Source organism: Saimiri boliviensis, chromosome 11 (genome assembly GCF_048565385.1).
Source record: "Saimiri boliviensis isolate mSaiBol1 chromosome 11, mSaiBol1.pri, whole genome shotgun sequence".
Classification (NCBI taxonomy): domain Eukaryota; kingdom Metazoa; phylum Chordata; class Mammalia; order Primates; family Cebidae; genus Saimiri; species Saimiri boliviensis.
The window spans coordinates 87,571,739-87,588,854 of NC_133459.1; the positions used below are offsets into that span (position 1 = coordinate 87,571,739).

Here is a 17,116-nt window from a genome sequence, read left to right on the forward strand (position 1 = left end):
GGGGTGTTGATTAAGTTCTTCACAACAGTAAGTCAACAATTCCAGCTGTTGTCACCCCTCAGTCCTGACTAAACCTTGTTGATTTCACTAGTTTTTGATCCATCATGTGCTTGGTTTTCTTCTTCCCAGTCCCTGTTTGAATTCTCCTGCCACAAACATCAGCATGGTGGTAACTGCCACACATTTGTCCCATGACAGGGCAGAGATGGAAATCCAAGAAACCAATGAGGATTTGCACTTCCAGCTGGCAGAGAGCCAACTGCAGTTTGAACAGCTCAAGGAGAAATTTTTTATAAGTCAAGCTACTGCCTACGCTCTGGCCAAGCAACTCAACAAATACAGTAAGTTCTATAGATTCACCATCACGAAAGTGATGAATCGGCACCTCTCTTTTCCCTGAGATACTAAACAGTCTCTTCATCAAAATTAATTTTATCTTTTCCATAGTTCTGGGAAAACAGAAATGGGTATTTGCACTTCATTGTGTTAAGGATGGAAAACAGAGGCACAACATATTTAGCAACTTTTCCACGAGGGAATCCATGAGTCCCATAGTCTGAAGGGCCTTTCCTACTATACAAGATATCACGATTTCATGCCCTAGTAGGGTGTCTGACAGGAGAGGCTGCACAGCTTGGGAAAGTGTCCCAGGATTCAGAGCCAGACCTTCTGGGCTATGAATTCTGACTCTGCCTCATCCCAGGTGAATCAACCTGTCAAATTGCTTGATGTGTCAATGAGTTTCTTTTTTCCCATCTCTAAGTTGGAGAGTGTCAGATTCCAGCAAGTTTGAAGGTTGATAAGAAAAAATGAAAAAATCCCTCACTACAATCTGGTACTGGGGATGCTTTTGTCCTTGGGATAGACAATGTCACCTGCCCTGCAGGCAGTGACCACACAAGCATGTCCAGCCTTCCACTGAGGCAGGCATGACTGTCTCTTCTCAGAGTGTGAAGAGGACAAAGACATCATAGACTCTGTGCTGAGGGATGAAGCGCAGTTCATAGAGGAGAAGCTGGCAGAGAAGCTCAGGTAAGCTGAGGAGCTCAGGTGAGCAGACACTATGGGGACAGGCATGTGGGCAGTGGTGTGATCTCTGAAGTGCAGCAGTTCAGCTGGAAGAAGCAGGAGCTAAGCTGGGCCAGGACAAGGGCAGGCATTTCCATGGCAGGCACATTTCACACAAACACTCATAAAACAGAAGAGTAATCTTAGCAAGGTATGGGTTGCAGTTGTTTCTTGAGCTTTGTTTTCTCTTCTTAAAACAACTAATTGACGAGTAGAAATCTGCATATCCAAAATTCATTAAAAGAAAATGAGCCACCCTGCAGCATTTAATACACTCAAAATGGTGTGTGTTGACCACCCATTTACTCCTAGTCAGAGTCACCTCCGAACTGACTGTTTTGGATGCTCAGGCATCCTAAATGCTGTTTTTGCTGTTAAGGATTCTGAAGTGCTGTGGGGTGTTGATTAAGTTCTTTGCAACCCTAAGTGGGCCATTCCAGCTGTTATCATCCCTCAGTCCTGACTAAACCTTGTTGATTTCACTAGTTTTTGATCCATCATGTGCTTGGGTTTCTTCTCCCCAGTCCCTGTTTGGATTCTCCTGCCACAAACATCAGCATGGTGGTAACTGCCACACATTTGTCCCATGACAGAGCAGAGATGGAAATCCAAGAAACCAACGAGGATTTGCACTTCCAGCTGGCAGAGAGCCAACTGCAGTTTGAAGAGCTCAAGGAGAAATTTTTTATAAGTCAAGCTACTGCCTACTCTGTCCCAGCAACTCAACAAATACAGTAAGTTCTATAGATTCACCATCACGAAAGTGATGAATCAGCACCTGTCTTCTCCCTGAGATACTAAACAGTCTCTTCATCAAAATTAATTTCATCCTTTCCTTAGTTCTGGGAAAACAGAAATGGGTATTTGCACTTCATTGTGTTAAGGATGGAAAACAGAGGCACAACACATTTAGCAACTTTTCCATCAGGGAATCCACGAGTCCCATAGTCTGAAGGGCCTTTCCTACTACACGAGATACCACGATTTCATGCCCTAGTAGGGTGTCTGACAGGAGAGGCTGCACAGCTTGGGAAAGTGTCCCAGGATTCAGAGCCAGACCGTGGGGGTATGAATTCTGACTTTGCCTCATCCCAGGTGAATCACCCTATCAAATTACTTGATGTGTCAATGAGTTTCTTTTTTCCCATCTCTAAGTTGGAGAGTGTCAGATGCCAGCAAGTTTTGAGGTTGATAAGAAAAAAAGAAAAAAATCCCTCACTACAATCTGGTACTGGTGATGCTTTTGTCCTTGGGATAGACAATGTCACCTGCCCTGCAGGCAGTGACCACACAAGCATGTCCAGCCTTCCACTGAGGCAGGCATGACTGTCTCTTCTCAGAGTGTGAAGAGGACAAAGACATCATAGACTCTGTGCTGAGGGATGAAGCGCAGTTCATAGAGGAGAAGCTGGCAGAGAAGCTCAGGTAAGCTGAGGAGCTCAGGTGAGCAGACACTGTGGGGACGGGCATGTGGGCAGCGGTGTGATCTCTGAAGTGCAGCAGTTCAGCTGGGAGAAGCAGGAGCTAAGCTGGGCCAGGACAAGGCCAGGCATTTCCATGACAGGCACATTTCAGACAAACACTCATAAAACAGAAGAGTAATCTTAGCAAGGTATGGGTTGCAGTTGTTTCTTGAGCTTTGTTTTCTCTTCTTAAAACAACTAATTGATGAGTAGAAATCTGCATATCCAAAATTCATTAAAAGAAAATGAACCACCCAGCAGCATTTAATACACTCAAAATGGTGTGTTCACCACCCATTTACTCCTAGTCAGAGTCACCTCCGAACTGAGTGTTTCGGATGCTCAGGCATCCTAAATGCTGTTTTTGCTGTTAGGGATTCTGAAGTGCTGTGGGGTGTTGATTAAGTTCTTTGCAACCCTAAGTGGGTCATTCCAGCTGTTGTCATCCCTCAGTCCTGACTAAACCTTGTTGATTTCACTAGTTTTTGATCCATCATGTGCTTGGGTTTCTTCTCCCCAGTCCTTGTTTGAATTCTCCCGCTACAAACATCAGCATGGTGGTAACTGCCACACATTTGTCCCATGACAGGGCAGAGATGGAAATCCAAGAAACCAACGAGGATTTGCAATTCCAGCTGGCAGAGAGCCAACTGCAGTTTGAAGAGCTCAAGGAGAAATTTTTTATAAGTCAAGCTACTGCCTACTCTCTGTCCCAGCAACTCAACAAATACAGTAAGTTCTATAGATTCACCATCACGAAAGTGATCAATCAGCACCTGTCTTCTCCCTGGGATACTAAACAGTTTCTTCATCAAAATTAATTTCATCCTTTTCTTAGTTCTGGGAAAGCAGAAATGGGTATTTTCACTTCATTGTGTTAAGTATGAAAAACAGAAGCACAACGTATTTAGCAACTTTTCCACCTTAGCATTCCAAAATGAGGTGGGACTAGAGTTAAAATCCTGCTTGCTGACCTCTGACACAGGCACAGAACCACTTGCTTTTCTCATCAAGATGCTCCGTCATGTTTATGAGAACGCTCTCTGTACCCTAGACGATCCTGCAGGTGAATAACATCTAGTCTGTTGGTCTAAATGCCTGGAACTAATGAACTGCAATTCCGTTTAAGCTTCTTTGAGGCCGATATGCAAATCTCTCTTAAGGAAAACCCAGAGAAAATGTGGCAAGAGTACAGAGTACCTGCTCTAAAGAACTTAAAGTAAGAGACTGCTCTCAATAGTAACGGTGGCATCCATAAGTAACAGCATGAAGAGCAGGTAGCAACTGGGAATAGGGAAGTCCTGCTTCCTGAGGCACAGGCTCTTTCTCTAAAGAGGAATAAAGACAGCATGTAAGACATTGGGGAGGTAGCAGTGTCGTGTGCAGAGCAGGGAGTCTGGGCCAGTCTCCTAGGCTCCATCCAAGTAGCCTATCTTCTCTGCGCCTCAGTTTCCTCATCTGTTCATTGGCTATTGTAATAATATCTACCTCTGTAAGTTGCTACAATGAATTACAGGACAAGTTTCTTCCAAATGTCCTAGAGCAATTCTTGGCACAGAGTAAACACTATCTATTAGTTCTTCATCCTGCTGTTTCGAACTTAATTCAAACTTTATTAGTATTTGGTCATATTTCTATGATGACTTAAGGGTCTTATGCCTCATATTTTATGCAATTATATTCAGATATGATATTTTAAATGTTTGACATATATGTGCTTGAAATTCCTAGTAGAGGGAATCCATGAGTCCCACAGTCCTAAGGCTTTTCCTACTATACAGGATATCACTACTTCATGCCCCAGTAGAGTGTTTGACAGGAGAGGCTGCACGGCTTGGGAAAGTGTCCCAGGATTCAGAGCCAGACCTTCTGGGCTATGAATTCTGACTCTGCCTCATCCCAGGTGAATCATCCTATCAAGTTACTTGCTGTGTCAATGAGTTTCTTTTTTCCCATCTCTAAGATGGAGAGTGTCAGATGCCAGAAAGTTGGGAGGTTGATAAGAAAAAATGAAAAAAATCTCTCACTACTCTCTGGTACTGGAGATGCTTTTGTCCTTGGGATAGACACTGCCACCTGCCCTACAGGCAGTGACCACACAAGCATGTCCAGCCTTCCACTGAGGCAGGCATGACTGTCTCTTCTCAGAGTGTGAAGAGGACAAAGACATCATAGACTCTGTGCTGAGGGATGAAGTGCAGTTCATAGAGGAGAAGCCGGCAGAGAAGCTCAGGCAAGCTGTGGAGCTCAGGTGAGCAGATGCTGTGGGGAGGGGCAGGTGGGCAGCAGTGTGATCTCTGAAGTGCAGCAGTTCAGCTGGGAGAAGCAGGAGCTAAGCTGGGCCAGGACAAGGGCATTCATTTCCATGGCAGACACATTTCACGCAAACACTCATAAAACAGAACAGTAATCTTAGCAAGTTATGGGTTGCAGTTGTTTCTTGAGCTTTGTTTCCTCTTCTTAAAACAGCTAACTGTTGAGTTGAAATTTACATATCCAAAATTCATTAAAAGAAAATGAACCACCCAGCAGCATTTAATATACTCAAAATAGTGTGTGATCACCGCCCATTTACTCTTAGTCAGAGTCACCTCCTGACTGACTGCAGCAAATCATTCGTTCAATCAATATTGCCTTCTTGACCTGCCATTCCTTTCTTCTTTCATCTTTCCAAATCACCCCATCTGCACCTGACCATATTTCTGTGCACAGTTCTGTTTCCAGTCACTGCAAGATGCACTATGTGAATTTTCACATAGAAATGTCCATAGCCAAAGTGGAGAGCTAAAAGAACACCCCCTTGAAACTGACTTAAGAAGACAATGACTTTTGTTTACAGAAGAAATAAATGAATCGAAAATCACAGAGGATCTTACAGGAGCCCTCTCTGATACAAAGGAAGCCTTTGTATATAGAAATACAACATGTATGTATACTATATATATATGAATATTTTAATGGAGTCATTTCTGTCACTCAGGCGGTAGTGTAGTCAATCTCAGCTAACTGCAACCTCTGCTTCCAGGGTTCAAGCAATTCTCCTGTCTCAGCCTCCCGAGTAGCTGGGACTGCAGGCATGCACCATCATGCCTGGCTAATTTTTGTATTTTTAGTAGAAACGGGGTTTCAACATGTTGGTAAGGCTGGGTTTGAACTCCTGACCTCAGGTAATGTGCTCGCCTCAGCCTCCCAAAGTGCTAGGATTACAGGCGTGAGCCACCATGCCCTGTCAAATATACATATATATATGTACGTATATGTTGGACACTGGCATTTCCTCAAATGTGTTTTGACCTTCTGCTTGGAGGGCTCCTTGAGGACATTCTCACATAAATCTCCGTTGCGGTATTAGAACTGATCAGTCATCACTTTCCGTTATTAAACATTCTCTGCTATCTCACCGTAGGCAATATAAAGCCCTGGTTCACTCTCAGGCCAGAGAGCTGACCCAGTTACAGGAGAAGTTACAGGAAGGGAGAGATGCCTCCCCTTCACTGTATCAGTATTTGAAGGCCCTCCTCACTCCTGGTGGCCCTGAAAAGTCCCAGGGTCAGGACCTCCAGGTGCAGCTGGCTGAGGGGCACAGGCTGGCAGAGCGTCTTGTCAACAAGCTCAGCCTAGGTAAGGTTGACACAGGCCCTGATGACCCACAGCCCCAGGCTTATAAAAGTCTCCAGACCTCCACACCTCCACAATGACACTTTTTATGGGTAGGGTTTCTTTCTACTAAAAATTTGTAGCCATGACATCACCAGGACTTCCTGGGCAAAAACAGAAATGGGTAATCCATGGGGTTGCAGGTCACAGGATTGCAAATGTCCCCTCGTGTCTTGCTGGAACGTGGTCTTTGGGGCAAGAGGCAGCATCTGTCCAGTTTTAAAGGACAGGAAGGAGGCTGTGACAGGATGCAGCTTGTTAAAGTAAAAAGAGCCCTGGACTAAGAATGAAGGTTCCCAGGCTCTATCTTCAGCAATGCCTTTAGCAACTGTGAGGAACTGATTAATTTATCCTTCGTGAGTTCCTGTCTCTAAATCTGTAAAGGCAGACAAATTGTCTCTTGCATTCAAATGTGGGAACACTTATGACTATATTTCATGATGAGATAAAGCCCCTTGCTGTGTGGTATTGGAGAAGACACCTGATATGGGGGCATTTGGTGGTAGGAAGTGGTCTAGATTGGCGCACTCCCCATGGAGAGAGTGTTCCTGGGTAGCACAGTGGAAGTCTCTTGGAGAGCCTATGAAGTCCCCGATGTAAGTGGGACATGAAGTCCCCGGAGTACTGTGGGACAAGTTTGCTTATACTGTCTTAAGAGAAAGATACAGGTTGTAATGCAAGCTGTGACAGGACACAGAACCTGTGCCTGGGTATCAGAACAGTGGCAGGATTGGGGAGACAGCTGCTGAAGCTTAGAGAGAGGCTGGACAAGCCTCCAGTAATATGGGGAGCAAGAAGTCTTCAATATTTGGCCACATCTTGATGGTGACCCTCCAGGTCAGCAACACATTCCCTCATAAATCAGGAGAACATGCCAGGGCATTTTGTAGAGATAAACAGGAGAGTTTTCAGTACAATGCAGACCCATACATGGATGTTCATGTCTCAGTGCACATATGACTGACTGTGCTTCCAGTGGGTAAAGTGGGAAATATCTGAATAGATGCTTCTGTATTTGTAGAAAGTGATGAAGATGAAGATGAAAGTGTTACAGATGAGGAGGTCGAGAAAGTACAGGAATCACCTGCCCCCAGGTAAAACTGAATAATCAGGAGCAGGTAATGGGTGGTAAAATCTGGAAAAAAATCTCAGAAAGAACACAGGTGGGTGAAGGTAGTCATAGATCATAGATGCAGGATACAGACAACTGCAGAGTGCACTGATTTCATGCACTCACCAACAAGGAAATAGCTGTGTTAACATGCTTGTCCATTGTCTTCACGGCACCTGTAAGCATGACCCTCGATATGCTCACTAGCCCTCGGGACTTCCTGCACACGCAGAGGAGACCTGTCCTCCCTTGTAGTGAAGCCAGGATGAGATGGAAAGCCGCTTTCCACATGGTTGTCCTTAGACTCTTGTTAGGGAAGATAAATAACAAAGAGACAACAAGCAGAGGAATTAGGAAGCATCTACCAAAGTTAAACACCAAGAAAAGTGCCCAGGAAAATTTTACTTTTCACATGACAATGTTAAAATTAAAAAAAAAAAAATCTACAAGGCACAGCATCTCCGGATTCTACCGAGGCTCAGACAACCTGTATTCCCTTGGTCACAGCATGTTAAATACAACCCAGCTTAGACACACGGTGTGGCAGCTGTTTTTGGTTCTGTGTGAGCCTCTGCTTTCCTCAGCTCCTGTCTCTCCAGTGCAATGAATACCAGCTGCTCTCTTCCTCTCTGGTTCCGAAGGCAGCCATGCTCTGTTGCAGACAGAGGAGGATTTCCTGTTCTGTCTTAAATGGAACCTCCCCTTTGCTTTCTGGGACCACTACCTTATGCCTCCCATCACAACCAGCTGGCACTCCTGGGGTCCAATCCCTCTTGGTTTAATCTTTGTCATCTCTATCCTACGTGGCTCATCAGAGGGGTGCAGAAGGCTGAGGAAAAGGAAGTCCCTCAGGACTCACTGGAGGAATGTGCTGTCCATTGTTCAAACAGCAACGGCGCTTCTGACTCCAACCAGACTCACAGGAGTGCCAAAGTCACATTTGAGGGAGACAAAGTCGACCCTGCTCTGGTTGTAGACAGTGAATGCTCTCAAGATGAAGAGGAGGAAACTTCAAACATTCTCCCAGGTAGCCTTTATATTCTTTGTCCCTCATACCTCTGTCTAGGCTAAGGAAGATCAATTCTGAGGACAGGCTATATACAAACCTGTTGATTTGAATTGGAAACTAGGATGCAGCTGGGGGCAGTGGCTCACATCTGTAGTTTCAGCGCTGTGGGAGGCCCAGGTGGGTGGATTACTTGAGTTCAAGATGAGCTTGGGAAGTGTGGTGAAATCCATCTTTACAACGAATATAAAACAATTGCCCAGGCAAGGTGGTTCACATCTGTAGTGCCAACTACTCTGGAGCCTGAGTTAGGAGAACCATCTGTGCACAGGAAATTGAGGCTGCAGTGAGTCATGATTGCACCACTGCACTCTACCCTGGGTGATAGAGAGACCCTATCTCAAAAGTAAAAGAAGGAAAGAAAGAAGGAAGGAAGGAAGGAAGTAGGGAGGGGAGGAAGGAGAGGAAAGGAAGGAAGTGAAGGAGAAAAGTAGGGAGGGAAGGAGAGAGGGAGGAAGGGGGACTAGGATGGAACATTTAATATAAATACGAGAGGGTCAGTTAGCTTTCTAATTCTCCTTGGCCCCAATATCAGATGGACCATAGGCAGGTGGGACAACTTCATAGCCACCTGTGTACAGAAGGTGTACAGGCGGTATCTGGGAGGCCACCTAGCTCAATTCCTATGTCTCTTGTCACCTCTAATGATGTAATTTGTGCCCCTGCACAATGTCCATGGAGTTTCTATGCTTGTTCAAGGCCACTGTCAAAGACAGCCTTGCCTACTTATCTAAAGATGTTGTTTCCCTGGTGTCATTCTTCTCAGCCTCAGTCTTTGTCTCCTTTGAGTCAGCTTGTCTTAGCTAGGCAGTCACCCTGCTACCAGGAGAAATATAAATTACTCTAAGAATTCATTGACCAGAATATCTAGTGAGATAAATCAGTATTGCAGCAACACTTCTGAAGAATAGTTAGGCCATTTTGGAAGATCATGGGGAAAAAATTTTGTTTAATTGTTTGCACAGAGTTAGGTCAGAGGATATATGAATAAGATCTACTAGATGAGGGAGATTCTGTCCCATGGGTCTGGAAAGGAGGCTCATCTACTTCTGAAAAGACTTGATCTAGACCACACTAGAATCTTCCTGGCAGAATATCACATTCTTACACTCAGGATATTGATGTCCCTGTGCTATGACTGGACACTGATTTGGTCTTGTGTGAAGTGTGATTTGCTTACTGTAACCTGCTCTTCTGAATTTCTTTACAGGAAATCAAAAGAATTATGGGGAAGAAGAAGGGAAAGCACCAGTGCCCCCCAGGTAACTGTGGATTTGTGGGCTGTTAGCTCAACAGTGACACTTGGAGACCAGGGATCCAGGAGAAAATCAGATGGAAAGTGATGAATAGAACAATGTCATCCATCCATTCCATTGCAAATTCCCCCTTAACAATGTTGTCTTCTTTATTGTGGTACTTAAATAGGTTTCAATTTCTTAATTCCTCTCAAGCATAGGAACCCACAATCAGTTGAGCCAGGTGAGCTGACCAAGTTCAGGGATTTTCTGATCTTACCTCATGTCTGCCTCTTTGGCATTACCATGTTTGCAAGTATTTGATGCAAGGAAAAGGAATAAAAATAGCTCATGTCATGCTCACAGTTTTGAGAACAAGTGATATTGAGTATAAAGGAACTCTGAAGATTCAAGAATCTGTATTCAATTGGCCTCTGATGCTAGTTTCAACAAAATGTGTACAGAAGTGCTGAATGCACTGTTTCCTGGCAGTTTACCACAGGGATTCTTCCATTTCCTTCCTCCCCAGCTCATTGTCTGCCCAGTGCACTGAGCACCTGCCGCTCTGTCTCCTGCTTGAGACAGGGAAGGATGGTTATGTCTCTCTCAGGGCACTGTACTTGGCTTCCTCTGGCCTCTCCTGTGGTCCTCCCTATGGAACCAGCTAGGTGCACTGGTTTTGGTCCTGTCCAGTGTGTATCTTTTGTCTTATTTACTCCAGGCTGAGCCAGGAGCTGCCAGAAGTAAAAGAGCAGGAAGTCCCAGAGGACTCCTTGGATGAAATTTACTTGACTCCCTCAGTTCAGCATGACCTGTCTGACTGCCACCAGCCTTATAGTGGCACCTTGTCCTCATTGGATGATCAGCTCACATGCTCTGCTCTGGATGTAGCCTGTGAGTACTCCAGCCTGAAGTTCACAAAGCTCCAGTGTCTTCCCAGGCAGCCTCCACATGTTTTCTTTTGGCAACTTGTGCTGCTGAGACAGGGGGTCAATGCAGGGAGGCCATCTACACTAAGCCTGTTTTCAATCTGGTGCTGGGATACAGTTTTGATCACATAGGGTGAAACTTCCTCTTCTCCTGTCCAAGTGACTCCTCTGTCACCTAGCTCCTTCTTACAAGAGCAGGCTGTGGGCATGAAAGCTGGAAAGGGGTTAGGGCTTTTAGCAAGTTCTTGCCCACCGTAGTTCATCTAGATATATTTACCCAAGAAACCTTTCTTCATTATCTGGAATCTCTCCTTTCTGAAATTATGTTCCTAACTACTTGCCTTCAACAGTGCCATTATTTCTCCTCTGGCCACCCACATATGCAGGCAGTTTTGCACAACTATTTCACTAAAGGGACACCCTAGCCCTGGAACCACAGCTCCTGTCAGCTTCTCCAGGCACAGACAGGAAAGGTGACATCACCTGCATTTACATGATGTCTGTCAGTGGGGCCTGGGTCAATGGAAGGTTTTAGTGAGAAGCAGAGACAGCAAAGATGGGTGTTCTGGGTACATTTAACAATGGGAAAACTGAGACTGTTTCTACTGAAGCCCCATTCTCCTTTCAGCTCCCTCCCTGGAGACCTGTCCCCAAGGGACTTGTAGTGGAGACTTGAGCCTGCCAGAGGTGCAGGCTTCACAGAAACAGCAGGACCCAGGCACCATGGTGCCCAATTGTCTCGGACTACAGCTGGATCAAGGGTTCGACTGTGGGAATGGCTTAGCCAGGTGGGGCCTTTCCTCCACTGCCTGCAGCTTCACAGCCAATGCTGATTCTGGGACCCAATGTCCCTCTCAAGGTAGGGAAGGAAAGGGGAATAGGAAGGTCTAATCCAGGTCTTGGTGGTCACTGTGCTATGGACAGAGGAGAGAATGGGGCCTCTCCGTGCTCACTCAGGGTTAAATTGAAATCCATGATGCTTCAACCCAGTGAGGTGAGCAAGAGCCTGCGACATAGGACAAAACCTGCTCTTAGGTCCTGGGTTTGCCTCTTTCTGGTTGTTCGTGTTGGCCTAAGAATTTGTCTTTTGGGGATGTAAATCTCTGTTTCCTCATCAGAGCTATCTAAAAAATAGTATCTACCTGTAATAATTGTTGAAAGCATTATTATAATTTCCAAAGGGCCTGATTCAATAACAATTGCTGAATTAACCTGTAAATAGCTATTATCTAATCCACTTGTCTTTCTGCCAAATTTACATGTAGAAAGTCACATCACAGACTATGCCTTCTCTGAGGTAGAGCAATTGTGACACTCTCTGTTTTCTAGAGACCCCTATTGCCTTCGTTTCTCACACATATTTCTCTGCCAGTTTTCTTGTTCTTCTTCCCCATCCCTCATGAAGCAAAATCTCCGCTATCAGGCACTTTCAGTGACAACCTATGAGGCATATTCAGTAACAGTGTAAATCCTGGGTCCACAAGTCAGTCTCATGACATACCCAGCTCCTTTTTCTCCTTTTTTTTTTTGGCTTTCACACAGAAAGTATACATATCAGTCTCTTTCATGAAAATCCATTTAGTTCATCATCTCCACTCATGTCCACAGCCATGTCCTCAGTTTCCAGCTCACAGGGATCCACATGGGCTCCGATTTCCTGTTAAAACCCTGGGTCGTGTTTATTCTCGCTCTCCATCCCACTCAACATCATCTCCTAGAGCCCCTGGAGCTGCCTGCTGCTCAACTGTCAGGTGATGTCCTCAGCTGAAGAATAAGGGGACCCCTGTCCTCAGGAGGAGGGAAGGTCATGTGAGATAAAGAGCACCATCTGTGTCCATAGAGAGGATACATGGAGGGTGCCCACAGGTTGTTGGGAGATGTGCAGTTCCTTACACGTGCCGTGATAATTTATTTAAACTGATTTCTTCCCACTGGATCCTCCTTTGCTTCTCTATGGATTCTCACATTCTCAGCCAAGACTGACCCCACTGGCTCACACAAAATCTCTCTTACTCCCATTCCCTGGAGTCCAGAGCCTGAATCAGGCTCCAGGTCAGAGGACGGAGTGAATGCTTTTGTCTCATTGATATTTTCCTTCAGCTGTTGATTTCTCCTGCTTTCTAATAGGTCATTTGTTTCTCCCGTACTTTTTCTTCTTCATTATTTTCATGCTTCTAATTTATTTTCAAATTTCAATAAACCACAATAGTGATTATAATGTTACATCCAATATCTCACAAATTCCTGTATAATACATTTTCTTTGGATTATGTACAGATATATAAATTGATGTCATTTATCACATATATGTATTTGGTGTGCATGCTACATAGGGTCTATATGTATATGCAATAGGTCTTATAAGGATGCAAGTTTTGTAAATTCTCCAGGTTCCCCAGCTTCCCCGTTTCTTTTCTCTCGGCTGTTGTAACCTGCATCTGGTTTCACCTCTGCATCCTATGGGCTGCCACCCTGCCAGGCCCTTCCATCCCCATCTCCTGTTTGACCTCAGCTGTGATTTTACTTTCACTTTTATAATCACTTCTCTCCCCAAAGCACAGACTACATACAGGGGCATTTCCTTGCTTTTGCCTTATCTATCTGGAAGCTATTTGTGTTTCTTAGTCCTGTGTTTCTTCAATATTTTTGTGAATCAGAAGTGCCTTGGCCTCTTGACAAACTTGTCCTTACTGGGTAATGGAAGAAAGATCAACAAAAAGAAAATATTAAAGTCACTCTATTGGCTTCCCCTCACACTTTGGACTTTCTTGTCCAAGGCCACGTTCTTGGTTTGACATCCTTTCGGTGGAAGAGAAAGTCACAGTAAGATCATGGATGCCAGTGGATGCCATTGGCTGTGGTTTTGTTTTCAGAGCTGGTTTTAGAGCCCTCTGTTGGAATGAAGAACCCTCAGCAGCTGGAAGATGATGCACTTGAAGGCTCAGCAGACAACATACAAGGGCATCAAGTCACTGGCCACATTCATGCCTCAAGTGTTTTGAAACCCAAGATGATTAAAAGAAAACTCTGGTTCAGCAAGTGGATTCCCAGACCTTCACGCTTAGGGTGCAGAGGTAATCGCATTTATGACTCTTAGCTGCACTTACTTCTTATTTCTCTCTGTCTGTGGTGACAGCTCATTCTCCCACTGTTTTTTCTCTTCCATTTTTTCTCTCCAGCAGCTGCTGTAACCTCTGTCTGGTCCTAACTTTGTGTCCCATGGGCTCCCATCCTGCAAGGCCTTTTCTGTCCCCGTTTTTCCATTGCTCTCTGAACTCTGTTCTGTTCCTTATTCTGCTGTCTTAAGCGTCCATCTCACGGCCACAGGAGAGCCAGACCTCCTTGTCCTCATCCACATTCACAGTTTAAGCTGCTGAACACAGGGTTCTTTGCTGGCATTGCACAATCTCTTGGGAAATTTACCTTTCCTCCTAGCATCCCCAACTTCATTATGTCTTTCTGCAGGAAGCATTGCTTTAATGCATCATTTACGCATAGGTTTTTCTCTTGATTCGGCTTTTTAGCCACCCAACTGATTTAACCCTTAATCTTCCCTTGTTCCTCTGAATGAGTAGTGTTAAAACTGAGCAGAAAGAGCCCCATTTAGAAAACTCAACTAGAATCTGGTGGGAGTTCCCTACTAGCCTAGAGTCAGGTTTGTCTTCAGCTCCAGATCTGCAGACTTGTGCCAATGTAGATGGAGTTACCATGGATTCAATGTTCTCACCTCATGGACTCATTTGAGCTGACATTAACTGGAAGACATTTATGACATTATAAATGGACATCATTTCAAAAGTACATGCAGAGGGAAGGACTTCAGAACTGCATACATCGTGAGGTACATCATTCTAACCTCTCTCCTTTTTATTCTCATTTCCACTTCTACAAGTCCAGTTAATAGTCGAAAATGCAACTCAGATGAATCTTGAGGCCAGTTTACATGAGATAGCATTTTCTGAATTAACTTTGAGAAAAGTGACTCCACAGCCAGCTTTATGCATGCACAAGATGACAGGCAAGAATCTATCCACAGGATAGTCTTTGCTTTGGTCCAGTCCAATTGATAAGAGAGAGATTTCATTGAAGTTGTCAGAGAGAAGACTGAAATCCATGGAACCGCTGGGAACAAAGGCAATCACGAGATAAACAGCAAAAGGAAAGAAAATGATGGGAAATTGGGTTATTCTATTTAGTATCTCTATCTCCTGCTGCCATGTAATAAACACCTTGTGAGATTTCAATTAAGATGAATGACTTGAACTCACACCTTGAGATTCTCACTTACATGGTCTGGGGTGTGGTTTGGGTGTGTATAGTTTTAAAATGGTGCCATGTGACTCTAAACTGTGGCTAAAGATAAGAACGACAACTGGTCTTCTATGATCTCAGGTTACCAACACAGAAGTGCCCCATATGTGCAGCTACGCCAAAGGCTGAGCCTCCATCAGCCTTTGATGAGACCTATATTCCTCTCTCAACAGCACTGTTTGTATAGCATAGAAAAAATCAATAAGAAAAACAAGAAAATTAATAGATTAGACCTTTAACCTCTGCTTGAAGCTCACTTGCTCAATTTTGAATACAAGATAAAGTGAAAAATAATCATTACATTAACATCTAATGTACAGAAATAATACCTGCCATATTATATATAGTGGAATTCAGTATTTTCTTTGGCAGTTTAAAATAAAACTTCCAGTTTGCATTTAACCACACAGATTTTACAGCCCACTAATTGGCTCAGCCCTGCATTGTGAACATTTTACTTTCAGTCAGTTATTGTCCTTCCACAAAGCCCTGAAAGAAAACTTACTGGTCTCACTCTCCTGAAGAGAATGCAATAACAAATCAAGACTGAAATTCTGCAAGAGCTCATATATGAATACTTCTTTATGCCACTCTTGACACTGACATTAAATATTAAAAAGTAAACTTTCCCCAAAGTGTACTTTGGAAAAGCAATGAGTGGAAGGGGAGAATGTAGTAAAACACAAACTAATCCTTTTCACTTTGTACTTCAGAGTTCTGTTGGTCTAGATATTGAGAAGATTTCTAGAAATCCCATAAGGTGTAACCAGGTGTGGAATCAACTTCAAGCATTAGGGAAAATAAGTAGGATCATAATTACACTCCCTGCTCTCTCTTTGCTATCTCCGTTTTGAGTTTCTTTTTTTCTTTTAATTTTCTTTCTTTCCTGATCCTCTTTGAAAGATTACTTATATTTGTTTTTTCTTTAAAAAAAATTCTTTTAACCAACCAAACAAGCACCACAGGCATCACATTTCTTATATTTCTTTGTAAAACCTGATTCCTGTCCTAGCCAAGGTGGCCCAACAGCATCTCATGACTGTTGAGACCTCCAGATTGGGGACTTTCCTCTCTCTTTCTCCAACATTTATTGAAAGGGCCATAGCTCGTGGGTTCTAATTCCTGGGTTTTCAATAACAAGTCATGTGGCCTTAGTTCAATCATATCCCAGTGGCATCACTACACCTCGATTTTAAAGCCTGGAAGTGGACGTGGATGTTGTCTGAGGTTCCTGCTGCTTCTTATATCCAGAGTTCTTCCCATGGCCTCCTGCTCCTCCCTAGAAGACTGGGACATGGAGTTTAAGGGAGTGGGTTTCTCTGCAAAGGATCTTCCTTTTCTGCAGCCCTCTCTCTGAGCATGTATGATTGATGCTGAGCACATCCTCACTGGGAGGAGAAGCCATCACTCTCCTCCAGACAGGGGTGATCAGGAGGAAAGGGGCTGATGTTCCCGGCTGCAGGTTGGTCATAGGTGGGGTCCCTACATCTTGCACCACAGGCTGACTGGAAGTTCAGGGAAATACAGTGGTGTTTTCTTCTCACTTGTGAATGGTGCTTCCCCTTTCAGCCTGCCCAACCCTCACCCTCAGCTCAAGCTCCCAGCAGGAGATCAGTTTGCCCCTGGGATATCACCACTTAGCAATCCCTCTAAACTCAGCCTTCAAAAGGATCTGACAAAAATGCTGATTTCATAATTTTCTCTCCCTCCCCTACAGGTACCAAATACTACCAGAAGGATGCAAAGGATGAAAGGATGCCAAAAAAGTAGCTTTTCCAATTGATGAGAAAAAACTAAGACAGCAAAGCAAGTCCAAGTCCAAATACAATGACACTGCAGGGAACCTTTACAGAGGACTGAATTTTAGACCACAGAATGCTCTTGCTGATTTCAACCCACCAGGCTCCTTTGATTTGAGAAGCCACAGTCCATCCTAGTCCAATTGTGATCAATACCTACGGAGACCAATTCTCAGATGGACACACAGCATTGACAGGCCTTATCCCTGCTCCTCTCAATTTCCATCCTATAGAGAACAGAAGTCCAGAACTGCTGGGATGAGACAGCATGTCATCCAGGACTCTGCCAGGGTAGAGTATGAACAATGCCATGTTCTTGCTGAAAATGTTTAGCCTGAATTTCATAGGAGGGAATCCTCAGACAATTGCAAAATGTAGAACATTCAACAGGACAACTGACCTGTCTCCTTCAAACAGTCCATGTTACCACCAAGAATACAACAAAAAGACGAAAAGACATTTTGGGTTCAAAAAGAG

The 17,116-nt window shown here is 44.2% G+C and overlaps 1 protein-coding gene across 1 annotated transcript; it reads left to right on the forward strand.

Annotated features, from left to right (window-relative positions):
• The first annotated feature begins 61 nt into the window (after positions 1-61).
• Positions 62-10,792, forward strand: LOC101042495 (putative NBPF family member NBPF5). The gene is made up of 11 exons (XM_074381547.1): positions 62-341; positions 948-1,032; positions 1,662-1,802; positions 2,389-2,493; positions 3,121-3,263; positions 4,680-4,782; positions 5,938-6,152; positions 7,210-7,282; positions 8,115-8,326; positions 9,576-9,627; positions 10,322-10,792. The coding sequence occupies exons 1-11, from the start codon at positions 164-166 to the stop codon at positions 10,659-10,661; spliced, it is 1,647 nt and encodes a 548-aa protein (XP_074237648.1). The 5' UTR covers positions 62-163; the 3' UTR covers positions 10,662-10,792.
• The last annotated feature ends 6,324 nt before the right edge of the window (positions 10,793-17,116 follow it).

Bases quoted from the DNA above. Each gene is read 5' to 3' on its own strand.
- LOC101042495 (XM_074381547.1), top strand. From the start codon at position 164: ATGGTGGTAACTGCCACACATTTGTCCCATGACAGGGCAGAGATGGAA. The intron at 342-947 runs GTAAGTTCTATA...GTCTCTTCTCAG, and splicing joins CAAGCAACTCAACAAATACA to AGTGTGAAGAGGACAAAGAC. The intron at 1,803-2,388 runs GTAAGTTCTATA...CCACTGAGGCAG, and splicing joins CCAGCAACTCAACAAATACA to GCATGACTGTCTCTTCTCAG.